This window comes from Genypterus blacodes, unplaced genomic scaffold (genome assembly GCF_046128005.1).
Source record: "Genypterus blacodes isolate CSIRO-AG114 ecotype Tasmania unplaced genomic scaffold, CSIRO-AGI_Gbla_v1 ptg000067l_1, whole genome shotgun sequence".
In the NCBI taxonomy this organism is placed as follows: Eukaryota; Metazoa; Chordata; class Actinopteri; order Ophidiiformes; family Ophidiidae; genus Genypterus; species Genypterus blacodes.
In genome coordinates this window covers 9,947,858-9,960,919 of record NW_027466879.1, presented here as the reverse complement: position 1 = coordinate 9,960,919, position 13,062 = coordinate 9,947,858, and the positions used below count along the sequence as shown (strand labels likewise).

Below are 13,062 nucleotides of genomic sequence, written 5' to 3'. Positions count from 1 at the left end.
AGTGTTAACAGCACATACGAGGCATACCGCACTACTGTGCAACGTTTCTGCACACACATCCACTTGGAACAAACACCCACACACAAACTCACCCGGACAAAAAAAAAAACCCAAAACACAACACCTCCACTCCCTAACATCTCTGTAGACGACAGCTGGAGCAGTTTGGTGGTTTTCTTTAAAGAGAAACAGACTCGAATGAATTCCTAGTAACCAGTTTGACCACCGAGCATGAATGACAAAGTGATCTCAAAGCATTTTAACTTCACATTTTTCATACACCGACACGTAAAAATGAAATACTTTGACATTTAGGAGCTTCATTATGGGGCTTCACTGTGACAGAAAGTGCTTCTTGATCCATTTAACCTAAAGTTAGGCAGCACTGTCCACTGCTGAGCACACACACACGCTGGTTTCCATTCTTACATTTCATAAAATTATCTCTCGACACACTCTAGTGCTACATCTTCAACTGGGATTTGCTGACCTAATCTGTAGAAGATGATATTTTTCATTTATCGGGCCAGTCTACCTTTCATCTACAGAGGTCTGGGAGTGTTGGTGTTATTTGTGGAGCGTGTTTAGGCACAGAAACAGGATCAATCTGAGTCACAATATCTGTTGTCGTCGTCGTCTTTGTCTTCCGCATCTTGGCCGCGGCAGTTTAGCTCGTGCAGCAGTTCCCTCTGGTAGCTCTCCCAGCTCCTCCTGCTGTACGAATGCTCCTCCTCCCAGTAACCTGCAGACACCAGGCACAGACGGGTCAAGCTCTTGCATTGTACTGCGTTAGTATTGACTGATACAGTCGCCCAGGCAAACACGGCTGTCAACAGAAACGAGGACGTACCGCCATAGCGCTCCTCGGCTTCGCTGCCCTCGCTCTCCTCGTCGGGGTAGTCGTTTCTCCAGTTGCGTTCTTCGTTCTCGTCGTCCTCGTCTTCGTACACCTCCTCTTCATGAATGACGAGGTCGGGCACCTGCAACACAAGACAGCCCAGCTCGGTCATGTGATGGGGAAACGACAAAAGCCGCTGTGGCTGAATGAGGTAAAGAAGATGAAGAGGATGTCCTCCTGTTTGTCCTCACACACCAGTTCTCCTTCGTCAGCGTACGCCCTGACAGAGAGGATGTCCTGGATCCAGCCGGGCGTGACCGTCTCTTGGTAGTACAGGTCGTAGACGTAGTCGTCTTCAGGCTCACGGTGTTCTGCACCCAGTCCTGCTCCGGAGACGCTCAGGTGCTCACGCATCATCTTCAAGTTGTTACACAGAATCACCCCTGGGCCTGTGGACTAATGATGAAGAGGACACGCTTGCATTTAGAATTTCATGGAGAAACGATGTCAATTCACTGCAGCATGAGTACAAATCTTCACTCTGATAGAATACGTCCACTCCAGTAAAGCTCTACTCACCTTGCCTGAAGCTTTGTCAGCACCCTCCTCTTCCTCATGTAGGAGATCCACCACCTGCACCTCTCTATGACCCAAACACTTCTCCTGCTCTTTGTCAGCTTCCTCTGCGACTTCAGGAGCGTCCACCTGTGTGTCCTCCTGCTGAGCCACGGCGGGCTGCTCGGTCCGGTGGCTGGAGATGATCCTGTAGCGATCTTCTCGCCGAGTGCTCAACTTGGTGCACCGCAGGTCGCCGATGACCCGCTGTAAACTAGCAGAGGTGGGGCGCAGCGCGTGGGCCACACGAGGCCGGGGCGCCGCGGGCCGGTCCTGCATCTGCACGGGGGCATCCTGATGAGGAGGGCAAAGAGGCCACGCACTTTAGAGAACAGTTCAACTTCTCAGGCAGACACTTAACACTTTACACACGCTTGGCCGTCACACAGACTTAACACAGCCTCCTTAGTCTATTCTTCTTTGACACACATTGATGATGTCATTACGAGGACGTTAGGGTGATTCTATAATATATCTACAACACGAATAGCAATGAAAGGTTTGCTATGTTTAGGCAAGTTTGGAGGCAATTGTAGGAACTCAACACACACACATACACACTGCTGTCCAAGCTTTCTTCCCGGCCTTCCTCTAAGATGAAGTGTAACTGTTACCTGACTTGTGTGGGAATTCATTAGCTCGAGTCAAAACCCACATTCCCCAATTTGGGATCAATCAAAGTATCGATCTCTCTCTAACTTCTGCTGCTGCAGACAGTGACGGACGCCGCCGCTGCTGCTTCTTCTCCTTCGGCATGATGCTAATGGTTTATTCATGTTGTCATTAACAACTGTGACATCATTTTGCGGGTTCCGTCCATGATGTCTCTCACAACGGTGACATCATTCATGGTGGTTCCGCTCAGGTTCCCGTACTTGTAAAATTAACGGGAACCTGACGGGAATAACAAATAAAACGGCTTAATATTATGCGAATGAAATTAAATGGACTTATGTTTCTTTGATATAAATAAACATTCCCAAAAACACGTCATACGTCGACAAACAGTCTACACAGTACATCAACACGTCAACACACGCCTCAGACAGATGTGCGGCTAACTGGTAGCTACCGTCACTAGCCTCGGTGTTTGGATAACAATGGTTACCGAAGACAAAATGCGTTTGAAAGTGAACACCTGACCCGCACCGTGCTTATGTTCTCCACCGATAAAGCGCCCCGGGTTGACCCCGCTCTGTTCCCCCCATCCCGGTGAGCCTCCCGGGTGAGCCTCCTCTCCGCTTCCTATCTGCGTGGACGGCAGCTAGCTCGCTAACGGCTCGGCCCGCTTACCTGGGTCGCAACAGTCGCCACGAGTTTGAAGACCGTGTTCTCCACCTCGGCTTCGTCGGGCTCCGGTACCGTTTCCAGCGGGTTCTGAGACGTCTCCGGTCGTATACGTTTGCATGCCAGCAGTAACGCGTCCGCGGGGTCGGTTCCCCGTTTTCTTTTGACCCGTAGAATGGTCGTGTTTTGATCCATGTTGAGCGCGTCTGCCTGCCGTTATTGCTCGTTTGTCTGTGTAAACGCGATGTAACCTCACTTCCTGTTTATTTCCGGGTACCGCAAACAGGATTCTTCTTCGTTTTTAATGGCTACTAACCTCAATGCTGCCCCCTACAAGCCAATGAGTCAGGCCTGACTATAATCTCTTCAAGAAAAACGTCAGAATTGTTTTTTTGTTCAGTGTTTGTACACATATGCATGTATATCATGTGCAATTGCCTTGTCAAGTTGTCCTGAATTAGGAAAGGATATAAAGAAAAGGGTAGGAGATGAAATACAGTGTTTAAATGGCAGATAAATAAAGATAAATCAAAAGGCTGAAAATTTATGCGACTTGTTTACATTGGTCTATGAAATAATTAAATGTTGAAATAAACCATGTTGTGTTTGTCAGTTTTGAAACATTACAGCTTACAAGTGATAAACTCACTTCATTGCTGTAGCATCATTAGACAGTCAACGAGACAAACCATGTATTCAGAATCCCAGACAAGTTTTGTTAAAACTGCACACCAGTTTTATTGATAACAAAGATTAAACTGAAAACTATCATGAATACGCATTTAGTTGGCAGCCATGGTCTGGTCCATCCAGGCACGGAGCTCGGTGACGCGGGCGTACACTCCGGGCATGGTGGGAGTGCAGGTTCCACTGCCCCAGGACACAATACCAACCAGGGTCCAGGCTCCAGCCTTCTCGCAGACCAGAGGGCCACCAGAGTCGCCCTGAAACACAGCAGCAACCAAAACATCACACAGGGATCCAGACTCCATTGGTTCATGTGACTTCAGGCCGACACATGATCAGCTGAGTCGACCTCTGGCTCATGTAGGATTCTCTGCTCAGGTCTTTCTCTGTCACCCACCATGCAGGAGGAAGCTCCAGAGGCTCCAGCGCAGATCATCAGGTTGCTGATCTTGTTGCCCCAGAAACGCTTGCACTGCTCATTGGTCAGCAGAGGGAGGGCGGCCTGCTGCAGCAGGGCGGGGGTGTCAGGAGCTGCAGGCACATCACATCACATCATGGTTACTGCGTTTCATGGGCTTTATCATCAGCCTCGGCCTTTAAGGTGGAGCTGAACCCTCCTCTCCCTCCTTCTGTCCGTCGTGTAGCATCCGTGTTTCTACTCACCGTTGTGGCGGGTCAGACCCCAGCCAGAGGTCACACACTTCATGCCTCCGGCGAAGTTATCTCCGGTCTCGGCCACACACACGGGGGAAACACGCATGTTCATCTTGGCGGGACTGGCCAGCTTGATGAGCAGGATGTCGTTGTTGATGGTGAAGCCGTTGTAGCGGGGGTGCTTGAAGACCTGGACAGAAGTGACAATGTTGAGTTTCAACAGCAAACAAACAGAAACACATCACTCCTGCTGAATGTTTCCTTGTGTTTAGTGAAAGTCTAATGTTTTTGAGTTACACTTGAACACAGCATGAACATGTCTCTGCTGGTTAACAGTAACGTGGAGCACAAACACACTCACCTTTCCGACCTTCATGACCTGGGTGTCCTCAGCGTTGTTGGAGCGGTCGTGCTCTCCCAGGATCACACGGTGGGAAGTCCTGCAGGAGGCGCCAAAAACCACGAATCAAATTTCTCTAATGTTTATTTTGGTTCATGTCATACCAATCAACTTACTTAAATGTAACATGAATTAAAGTTAACTTTTCCCCCAAATCATTCCCAATTCCCATTCTGGTTTCCTGAAAAGCAGCTTGGAAATGTGTGTGTTTTTTGTTTTTCAGTCTGACCTGACATTGCAGTGAGCAGCTGTCACCACCCAGTTCTCATTGATCAGAGAGCCGCCGCAGAAATGGAAGCCGGTGTAATCCTGAGAGTGGAAACAGAAACGAACGGTTCCATCCAACACTTTTTCAGGTTTTCATGCCGGTAACATTGTCATGGTGAGCAGATTCACATATATATTTCTCAATACTGCAATAATTTGTGTTTTAGAGTAATTTATATGTGTGTGTGTGTGTGTGTGTGTGTGTGTGTGTGTGTGTGTGTGTGTGTGTGTGTGTGTGTTTCTGTGTGTTTCTGTGTTTCTGTGTGTGTGTTTTTCTATGTGTGTGTGTTTCTGTGTGTGTGTTACCTGCAGGGACACTTGCCAGGGCCAAGAGTGAGGATTGGCCTCCTCGCCATTCACAATACGAGAGTAACCAGTGATGACTGGAGAAATGGCTGGAGAACCGCAACCTGCAAACACACACAAACACGCACACACGTCAGAAGGTCTTGACTGGACCGTGAAGTCACCACATGAGGACAGAGAGCAGTAAACATGTACACTTATAAGTACACTGACATTAACAGCACCGATAGGAGTGAATATGGAAAAGACTAAAGATTAAACATCTAGTTTTAAGAAAAAGTGAATAGGTTCATGTTATTCAACATTTTGGCTCACCATAAGCGGCACCGACGAAGGCGAAGCAGGAGAGAATCCAGAGGAAGGCCATGTTTTCAGCTTAGTTTGTTGGTGGCCTCACTCAGCTTTTATATCCCACAGCACACAGGGGCCGACCAATGAAAGCGCCCAGAGACAGACCAATGATTAACCTGCTGCAGGCACCCACAGTGCTGGACCAGCTCAGCTGCTCATTTGTCACATTTTCCCAAAGAGACAAAGTTACATTTCAACACCTTTTATAAATATCTATCTCATTATGACGGTGATCTCCATTTCTATGGAGATCTCTGGATGTCTGAGTGCAGTGTCATGAAGCAGGGAAATCAGGTTCCCCTTCATTCTTCTTCTGATGTCCAGTTCAACATAAATCAAGCTTGTTTTTAAAAGAGTGAGAAAATAGCTCATGTTTGCAAGAGAATGAATGATAAGGTGAGGACGGGGGATTGTAGTGACAAACATTGAGGTGATAGTCCTTGTTTTTGGTGGCCTGGCATATTGGGCACAATCCAGGGATGAACTCATTCAATTATGGTTTTGATCTGGATGTGGATTTTTCCTTTCCTTGCCATTGCAATACAGGATCATGGATCACATGGACACAGGATTAATACACTATGTTTTGAATTTCTCACAGGAGTAAACTTCCTAATTTGTCTAAGTACTGGTTGTTTTTCTAATTTTAAATTTCTTTTTAACTCAATCCGATTGTTATTGCGCATGAATACTGAGCATTTTATACACTTTGATTGGGAAACATCTGTCTCCCCTGCATTCATTTCTTGATTCCACTGCAACAATCTGTTTCTACATGAAAGCATTCTAAAGCCAATAGAAATGAGAAAGACACCTCACACAGGACTTGAATATGACCTGAGAGAAACCCAGCAAAGTTTGCGGACAAGAAAACAGCTTGACGTGGTGTTAACCTCTGGTGATTTCTGCCTGGTCTCTCATCCAATCAGAACGAAACGCTGAAGGACAAATCCTATGTTTCCATCCTCTCTGAGAGCGTCCAGTAGATAAACAGCTGATGCAGCTCCAGCAGGTGGAGACACGTTGTCCCACTCTAATTGGTGGACGTGCTCTGGGGTTGTGGGATAAAAAGCCGTCCTGCTCTTTAGTTCCATCATCGTCAACATGGCCTTTCTCTGGATCGTCTCTTGCCTCGCCTTCGTCAGCGCCGCTTACGGTGAGTAGAAACTGCCAGTGGTTCTCAAAGTGTGGTCCAGACTCCTGGTGGTCCTTAGAACAGTTTAGTTTTTGCTCTTTGATGTCTAAGGACATTTTTTTTATTTTTCATATCATTTCTTTTATAAAGGCCTTTGATTTGGCAAATCAAAGTAACAGAACACATAACTCACTCTGAATAGATCACAACATTCTCTGAACTGGAGCAGCAATTGGAAATACTCTGTGTTATTGGTAGTAAATATCTAGTAACATTGACACAGACAGACATGAGGTCGTTGTCTGCCGGCTGAAGGGAAACAGTTCGTTGAACACGACGTTGTTGTTGTTGTCTTCCTCAGGCTGCGGCACCCCAGCCATTTCCCCACAGGTGACTGGATACGCCCGCATCGTCAACGGAGAGGAGGCCGTGCCTCACTCCTGGCCCTGGCAGGTGTCCCTGCAGGTAATACACAATGCACACACACACGCACACACACACACACACACACACACACACACACACACACACACACACACACACACACACACACACACACACACACACACACACACACACACACACACACAGTCAGAATAGACTGAAACCTCCCTCCCATCTTATGATCTTCCAATATTCTTCACAGACACACAAGCACAGCATTTAGTTTTTTATTTGTTTTCCTTTTTATTCTCAGCAATCCAATGGCTTCCATTTCTGCGGTGGCTCTCTGATCAATGAGAACTGGGTCGTGACCGCCGCTCACTGCAACGTCAGGTTAGACCACACCTCCAATTTTGTCTTTCCCTCCTCCACCCTTCATCCTTCACTCTCTCCTTCCTTCTTTGCTCCGGTACCTTGTTCTTTCTTCATCCATTTCACTCATTACCAACATTTTCTTGCCTTTCCTGCTTCAATCTGTCATTTCTTGTCTCCGTTTTTCTCATTTCATCTCTCTCTTCCTCTCACTGTCCCTTTGTTTTCCTCTCATTCTTTATTTTTCCTTCACTACTGAAGTTCATGCAACTTGAGGCTGATTTGTATATCACATCACTTGGAAACCTTTCACCTGACAGAGTTGTGTTATTTCTTTCAGGACTTACCACCGTGTGGTTGCTGGAGAGCACAACAAAGGCTACGGCTCCAGCGAGGCTGTCCAGATCCTGAAGCCCGCTAAGGTCTGAATATTTGATCAGCAATCAGAGGATCAGATTACATATTTCCTAATTTCACTCACTCTGATTTCCCCCTCAATTTCAACTGCATGTCCTTTTAAAAACATTTGAAATTTGAAAATAGCAACATTGCAACGTTTACATTCGACTGATAATATTTGAATAATTTCTTTCAAACACAGTGAAAAAAAGATCTATATCTATTTTAAATCTTTACTTATCCAATCCCTCACATGAGATTTACTAGCAAATCAAATGACCAAACTTAAATCCTCCTCCTCCTCCTCCTCCTCCTCTTCCTCCTCCCCCTCCCCCTCCTCCTCCTCCTCCTCAGGTGTTCACTCACCCCAGCTGGAACCCCCGCACCATCAACAACGACATCTCCCTCATCAAGCTGTCCACCCCTGCCCGTCTGGGTACCAATGTGTCTCCCGTCTGCATGGCTGAGAGCAGCGATGCCTTCGCCCCCGGCATGATGTGCGTGACCTCTGGATGGGGTTTGACCCGCTACAACGGTAAGAAGACCACACAGAACCTGAGACAGAGTCAAAGATTGGATAGTGATACATCTGTTGTACATGATTATGACGATCTGATCTGCTCTGTTGACAGTATTCTTTATGTAAACTGATATAGTTTGATATAGACATTTTAAATATTCCACACCCTGTCTACACAGCTGCCGGCACTCCCAACCTGCTGCAGCAGGCTGCCCTGCCCCTGCTCTCCAACGACCAGTGCAAGAAACACTGGGGCAGCAACATCAGCGGCGTGATGATCTGTGCTGGTGGAGCTGGAGCCACTTCCTGCATGGTGAGAGATGTTCACAGCACACAGAGTATAACTAACGGAATAACTGCATGTGTTTACAGTGAACATAGTTCCATTCTGTTTGATCAGATGTATCACTCTAAAAAGGAAAACAGCTCCGTAACTGTGTGTGTATGTGTGTTTAGGGTGACTCTGGTGGCCCTCTGGTCTGTGAGAAGGATAACGCCTGGACTCTGGTTGGTATTGTGTCATGGGGAAGCAGCAGATGCTCCACCAGCACTCCCGCTGTTTACGCACGTGTCACCGAGCTCCGCGCCTGGGCTGACTCCATTCTGGCCAACAACTAAAATGGGACGGAAGATGTTGACCGTGCCTACTGACCTCTGACCCCCACATTCCAGCTTTCAGACAGAGAAATTCACTGTTTCCAAGCTCGATGTTGGCATTTAATAAAAACATTTGAACATCACTTGCTGTTGTTGTGGTGGTTAATTGTGTTGTTGATGTTAGGCGCTGGCTGTCATTTCCTCATCAGGCAGCAGAGGGCACTCTCTGCAGCTGTCTCATCTCAATGAAGATGATGATGTTGATAAAGTGCTGAAAAAGTTGATTATGACAATACAACAAAACTTGAAATATTAAAAACAGGGTGCAATTATGATATAACATGTAGTTTAAAAAGTACAATAAAAATATAGGAAAGAAAAATGTTGAATAATTTGTAAAAGAAATCTATAAAGAAAAATTTAATACAAAATAAAATGTGCATTCTTACAGTATATACAAGCAAAACATTTTATTGATTTAATCCTGAATATGAATACAAATGAAGCAGAAATATAAACATCAGGCTTTAAAGCTGTGAGCACATTTTCTTAAAATCTTTTTAAGAAACGATTCAGACTGACACGCAAACCAGAAAGATGGATGTTTCCTTGGTTACATGGAAGCTTCAATAGCGGCGTTACCTTTGATTTAATTTGATATACGATCCCCCAGATGACCATCAGGGGGCAGCAATGCATTATGAACATGAATGTACCAGCAGAGAGTGAAACAATTCTAAGGAAGTTTGTTAGCCTGTTTGTTTCTGCCGTATCTAAGACAAATGATCGGGTATAAAGTATATCTAAAGGCTTTGGCTACTTTAGAACAGAAAATCCAAATACAATTGATACTAAACTGATGAAACGAACAGATAATTAATGCAATGCATGCCTTGTATCTTCTTAGAATTGTCATGTACAATTAATATGTGATAGATTTTGATTTAAAAGAATCAGCAGAGGTTGGCTGATTTGATGGAGGTAAAGTGATTCAAACTGACGTCATGCTATTAGACACACAGTCTCTCAGGGAAAAATGTGTGGTGGTGTAGGACGACATCATCTGACCAGGTTACCTTTTCCACCTCTGTATTAAACTCAACTAAACTCTGTACTGGGCAGTTGGTGTTTGTAACGTCTCTAACTGTGGACAGACTGTTCTTGTTGCCTGATCATGTCCTGCATTGAGACTTGTGTTTTTCCGTCTCACACTCATGCTTGGATCAGTTATTGAAGGTGCACTATTTTCAAACTTTTTTACAAACCAAAGCTCCCATTTCAATTTGATATGATGTTCTTTTAATGTTGGTGCATAATCAAGCCAAACTGAGCGTGTTCAGCATTTTATACATTCCACATTAAGAGCTCTATTTATTATGTGTATATATGATAATCCTAAAATGGTGTGTATATGTTTAACTATAGAGGCAAGATATATGACACTGAACTGCAGCCACGTCAAAAAAGTACAAATGGGGTATGGGGGAATTAGAATTAAATTATTTTTACGGCTGCCCTACCCACTGATCATACAAATGCTCCATATTAAAGCCAGTCCAACACTGCTGAGTTTAGGTTGGAGTGTCCAGGCTGTTCGTGATAATGTGTGTGGTTATGTACACAGCTCAGCATGTGGGAAACCAGCACATGTTCGCACGCACAGACCTTGACCAAAAACACATGCCCAAATGAAGAAGAAAAGTCAAAGAAATTATTGTTTCTGTGCAGGGTTATAGTTTGATTAATTTCATAATGTTATTGTCATGTTAACTTAATGCAAATTAGGGCCATTCAAAACACACTGTGATCACAGTTAATCAAGAAATCATTCCAAACATATCTTCTGGCACTTTTTGTCTTAATTTTTCTAAACTTGATGTTATTACTACTACTATTGAATAATAATAATTGATTGCTTCAAAATATTATTCGATCCATGTATTAAATATGAAGTAAACTAGTTTTAAATTGCTAACATATGCTACTTCTGCTTTTTCTGACGCATGTTAAAGTTTCCATCAGCTCTGTCACACAACCTGTCCAATTTCCCACTGGACGCTGATAGTGTGTCCCATTCTGTCTCATCCTGTCCCCTCTTATCTCATCCAATCCTGTTGCCTTGCAGAGGTTTAAAAGCTCCTTGGTCAGCCGGTGCAGGACTCGCTCGAATCATGGCCTTCCTGTGGATCCTCTCCTGCCTTGCCTTCGTCGGCGCTGCCTACGGTGAGCTCAGACTGACCCTCATTCTACTTCTTTAATTCTCATTTTCTACTCATACTTTTCCTTATATTTGTCCTTGTCACCTTAAAAGACTGCACATGAACAGGACAAATTCTTGCAGAAAAGATGCACATTTCTACCAATTTTCTATTGTATTTTCAATGTATTTTTTAGATATAAGCGAGCTCTTCATTGTCTACTTGAATCTGGAAAATTCAGCAAAATAATAAAGTTGCTTGTAGATACATTCTTCTCAGAAATATATAAATAAACTTTAAATGTAAAGCGTTTCTTTCCAGGCTGCGGTGCTCCAGCGATCCCTCCTGTGATCACTGGATATTCTCGTATTGTAAATGGAGAGGAGGCCGTGCCTCACTCTTGGCCCTGGCAGGTGTCCCTCCAGGTAACACACACACACACACACACACACACACACACACACACACACACACACACACACACACACACCTTTCAAATCATATGTTTTAGCTTTTAATAATGAGTAATCATTCTCTCTGTGTGATCTTGTGTATTGTGTGTGTTTTAGGATTACACTGGTTTCCATTTCTGTGGCGGCTCTCTGATTAATGAGAACTGGGTTGTGACAGCTGCTCACTGCAGTGTCAGGTCAGCACTTTTAACTTTTAAGGCTTAAAACTACAAATGTCCCACTTTCTTTAGTATTCCCCGATCATTCACAAAATTGAAAATTACAAAAAAGAAATTGCCTTTCCAAATTTCTTTACTTACACTGTAGCACAAATGACATGTTTAAATGTGTTATATTTCAATGGCATGGGGCCTTTAAGAGAAGTAAGGAACATAGGTAAAGAAATCAAAATAAATGATACTTTTCGATGGCAGGACTTCCCACCGTGTGATCCTGGGAGAGCACGACCGCTCCTCCAACGCTGAGGACACCCAGGTCATGAAGGTCGGAAAGGTGAGTGTGTTTGTGCTCCACGTTACTGTTAACCAGCAGAGACATGTTCATGCTGTGTTCAAGTGTAACTCATAAACATTAGACTTCCACTGAACACAAGGAAACATAAAGCAGGAGTGATGTGTTTCTTTTGTGTTTGTTTGCTGTTGAAACTCAACATTGTCACTTCTGTCCAGGTCTTCAAGCACCCCCGCTACAACGGCTTCACCATCAACAACGACATCCTGCTCATCAAGCTGGCCAGTCCCGCCAAGATGAACATTCGTGTTTCCCCCGTGTGTGTGGCCGAGACCGGAGACAACTTCGCCGGAGGCATGAAGTGTGTGACCTCTGGCTGGGGTCTGACCCGCCACAACGGTGAGTAGAAAGGATGCTACATGACGGACTGAAGGAGGGAGGGGAGGGTTCAGCTCCACCTTAAAGGACGAGGCTGATGATAAAGCCCATGAAACGCAGTAACCATGATGTGATGTGCCTCCAGCTCCTGACACCCCCGCCCTGCTGCAGCAGGCCGCCCTCCCTCTGCTGACCAATGAGCAGTGCAAGCGTTTCTGGGGCAGCAAGATCAGCAACCTGATGATCTGCGCTGGAGCCTCTGGAGCTTCCTCCTGCATGGTGGGTGACAGAGAAAGACCTGAGCAGACAATCATACATGAGCCAGAGGTTGACTCAGCCGATCATGTGTCAGCCTGAAGTCACATGAACCAATGAAGTCCGTCTGGATCCCTGTGTGATGTTTTGGTTGCTGCTGTGTTTCAGGGCGACTCTGGTGGCCCTCTGGTCTGCGAGAAGGCTGGAGCCTGGACCCTGGTTGGTATCGTGTCCTGGGGCAGTGGAACCTGCACTCCCACCATGCCCGGAGTGTACGCTCGCGTCACCGAGCTCCGTGCCTGGATGGACCAGACCATCTCTGCCAACTAAAGAATTCAGAATTCATCCTGTTGTCGAATAAACACAGAGACTCAAACATAATGTGTCTGTGATTTGTGTTTAGTTATCACTGTTTCTCTTATGTGGTTAAAGGACAATGTGACCTGTTTCTCGTCTCATAGGATGAATTCTAATCAAAGCAATCTCTTAGCCTTTC

General features: G+C 45.2%; 3 protein-coding genes across 3 annotated transcripts; 1 reads left to right on the top strand and 2 right to left on the bottom strand.

The window, feature by feature from the left end:
• Window positions 1-422: 422 nt before the first annotated feature.
• On the bottom strand, window positions 423-2,996 carry slc7a6os (solute carrier family 7 member 6 opposite strand). The gene is made up of 5 exons (XM_076156146.1): window positions 2,747-2,996; window positions 1,418-1,747; window positions 1,094-1,294; window positions 851-980; window positions 423-742 (listed from the first exon to the last, which is right to left on the bottom strand). Exons 1-5 carry the CDS (start codon window positions 2,933-2,935, stop codon window positions 603-605), a joined length of 990 nt encoding a protein of 329 aa, XP_076012261.1. The 5' UTR covers window positions 2,936-2,996; the 3' UTR covers window positions 423-602.
• A 526-nt stretch (window positions 2,997-3,522) lies between these two features.
• On the bottom strand, window positions 3,523-5,421 carry LOC143004770 (chymotrypsin A-like). Its single transcript, XM_076155911.1, has 7 exons — window positions 5,370-5,421; window positions 5,055-5,158; window positions 4,711-4,790; window positions 4,443-4,521; window positions 4,091-4,271; window positions 3,825-3,958; window positions 3,523-3,684 (listed from the first exon to the last, which is right to left on the bottom strand). Exons 1-7 carry the CDS (start codon window positions 5,419-5,421, stop codon window positions 3,523-3,525), a joined length of 792 nt encoding a protein of 263 aa, XP_076012026.1.
• A 1,088-nt stretch (window positions 5,422-6,509) lies between these two features.
• On the top strand, window positions 6,510-12,896 carry LOC143004831 (transmembrane protease serine 9-like). Its single transcript, XM_076155986.1, has 15 exons — window positions 6,510-6,561; window positions 6,902-7,005; window positions 7,238-7,317; window positions 7,637-7,718; window positions 8,050-8,230; window positions 8,395-8,528; window positions 8,672-8,821; window positions 8,997-9,091; window positions 10,938-11,035; window positions 11,332-11,435; window positions 11,580-11,659; window positions 11,897-11,975; window positions 12,152-12,332; window positions 12,457-12,590; window positions 12,735-12,896. The coding sequence occupies exons 1-15, from the start codon at window positions 6,510-6,512 to the stop codon at window positions 12,894-12,896; spliced, it is 1,716 nt and encodes a 571-aa protein (XP_076012101.1).
• The last annotated feature ends 166 nt before the right edge of the window (window positions 12,897-13,062 follow it).

What these genes read in the sequence shown, in the direction of transcription:
- LOC143004770 (XM_076155911.1), bottom strand. Translation starts at nt 5,421, where the DNA reads ATGGCCTTCCTCTGGATTCTCTCCTGCTTCGCCTTCGTCGGTGCCGCT. An exon ending in CTTCGTCGGTGCCGCTTATG is followed by an intron (nt 5,159 to 5,369) that starts GTGAGCCAAAAT and finishes GTGTGTTTGCAG; the next exon opens with GTTGCGGTTCTCCAGCCATT. An exon ending in CTGGAGCTTCCTCCTGCATG is followed by an intron (nt 3,685 to 3,824) that starts GTGGGTGACAGA and finishes GCTGTGTTTCAG; the next exon opens with GGCGACTCTGGTGGCCCTCT.
- LOC143004831 (XM_076155986.1), top strand. Translation starts at nt 6,510, where the DNA reads ATGGCCTTTCTCTGGATCGTCTCTTGCCTCGCCTTCGTCAGCGCCGCT. An exon ending in CTGGAGCCACTTCCTGCATG is followed by an intron (nt 8,529 to 8,671) that starts GTGAGAGATGTT and finishes ATGTGTGTTTAG; the next exon opens with GGTGACTCTGGTGGCCCTCT. An exon ending in CTGGAGCTTCCTCCTGCATG is followed by an intron (nt 12,591 to 12,734) that starts GTGGGTGACAGA and finishes GCTGTGTTTCAG; the next exon opens with GGCGACTCTGGTGGCCCTCT.
- slc7a6os (XM_076156146.1), bottom strand. Translation starts at nt 2,935, where the DNA reads ATGGATCAAAACACGACCATTCTACGGGTCAAAAGAAAACGGGGAACC. An exon ending in ACGCTGACGAAGGAGAACTG is followed by an intron (nt 981 to 1,093) that starts GTGTGTGAGGAC and finishes CTTGTGTTGCAG; the next exon opens with GTGCCCGACCTCGTCATTCA. An exon ending in AGCCGAGGAGCGCTATGGCG is followed by an intron (nt 743 to 850) that starts GTACGTCCTCGT and finishes TGGTGTCTGCAG; the next exon opens with GTTACTGGGAGGAGGAGCAT.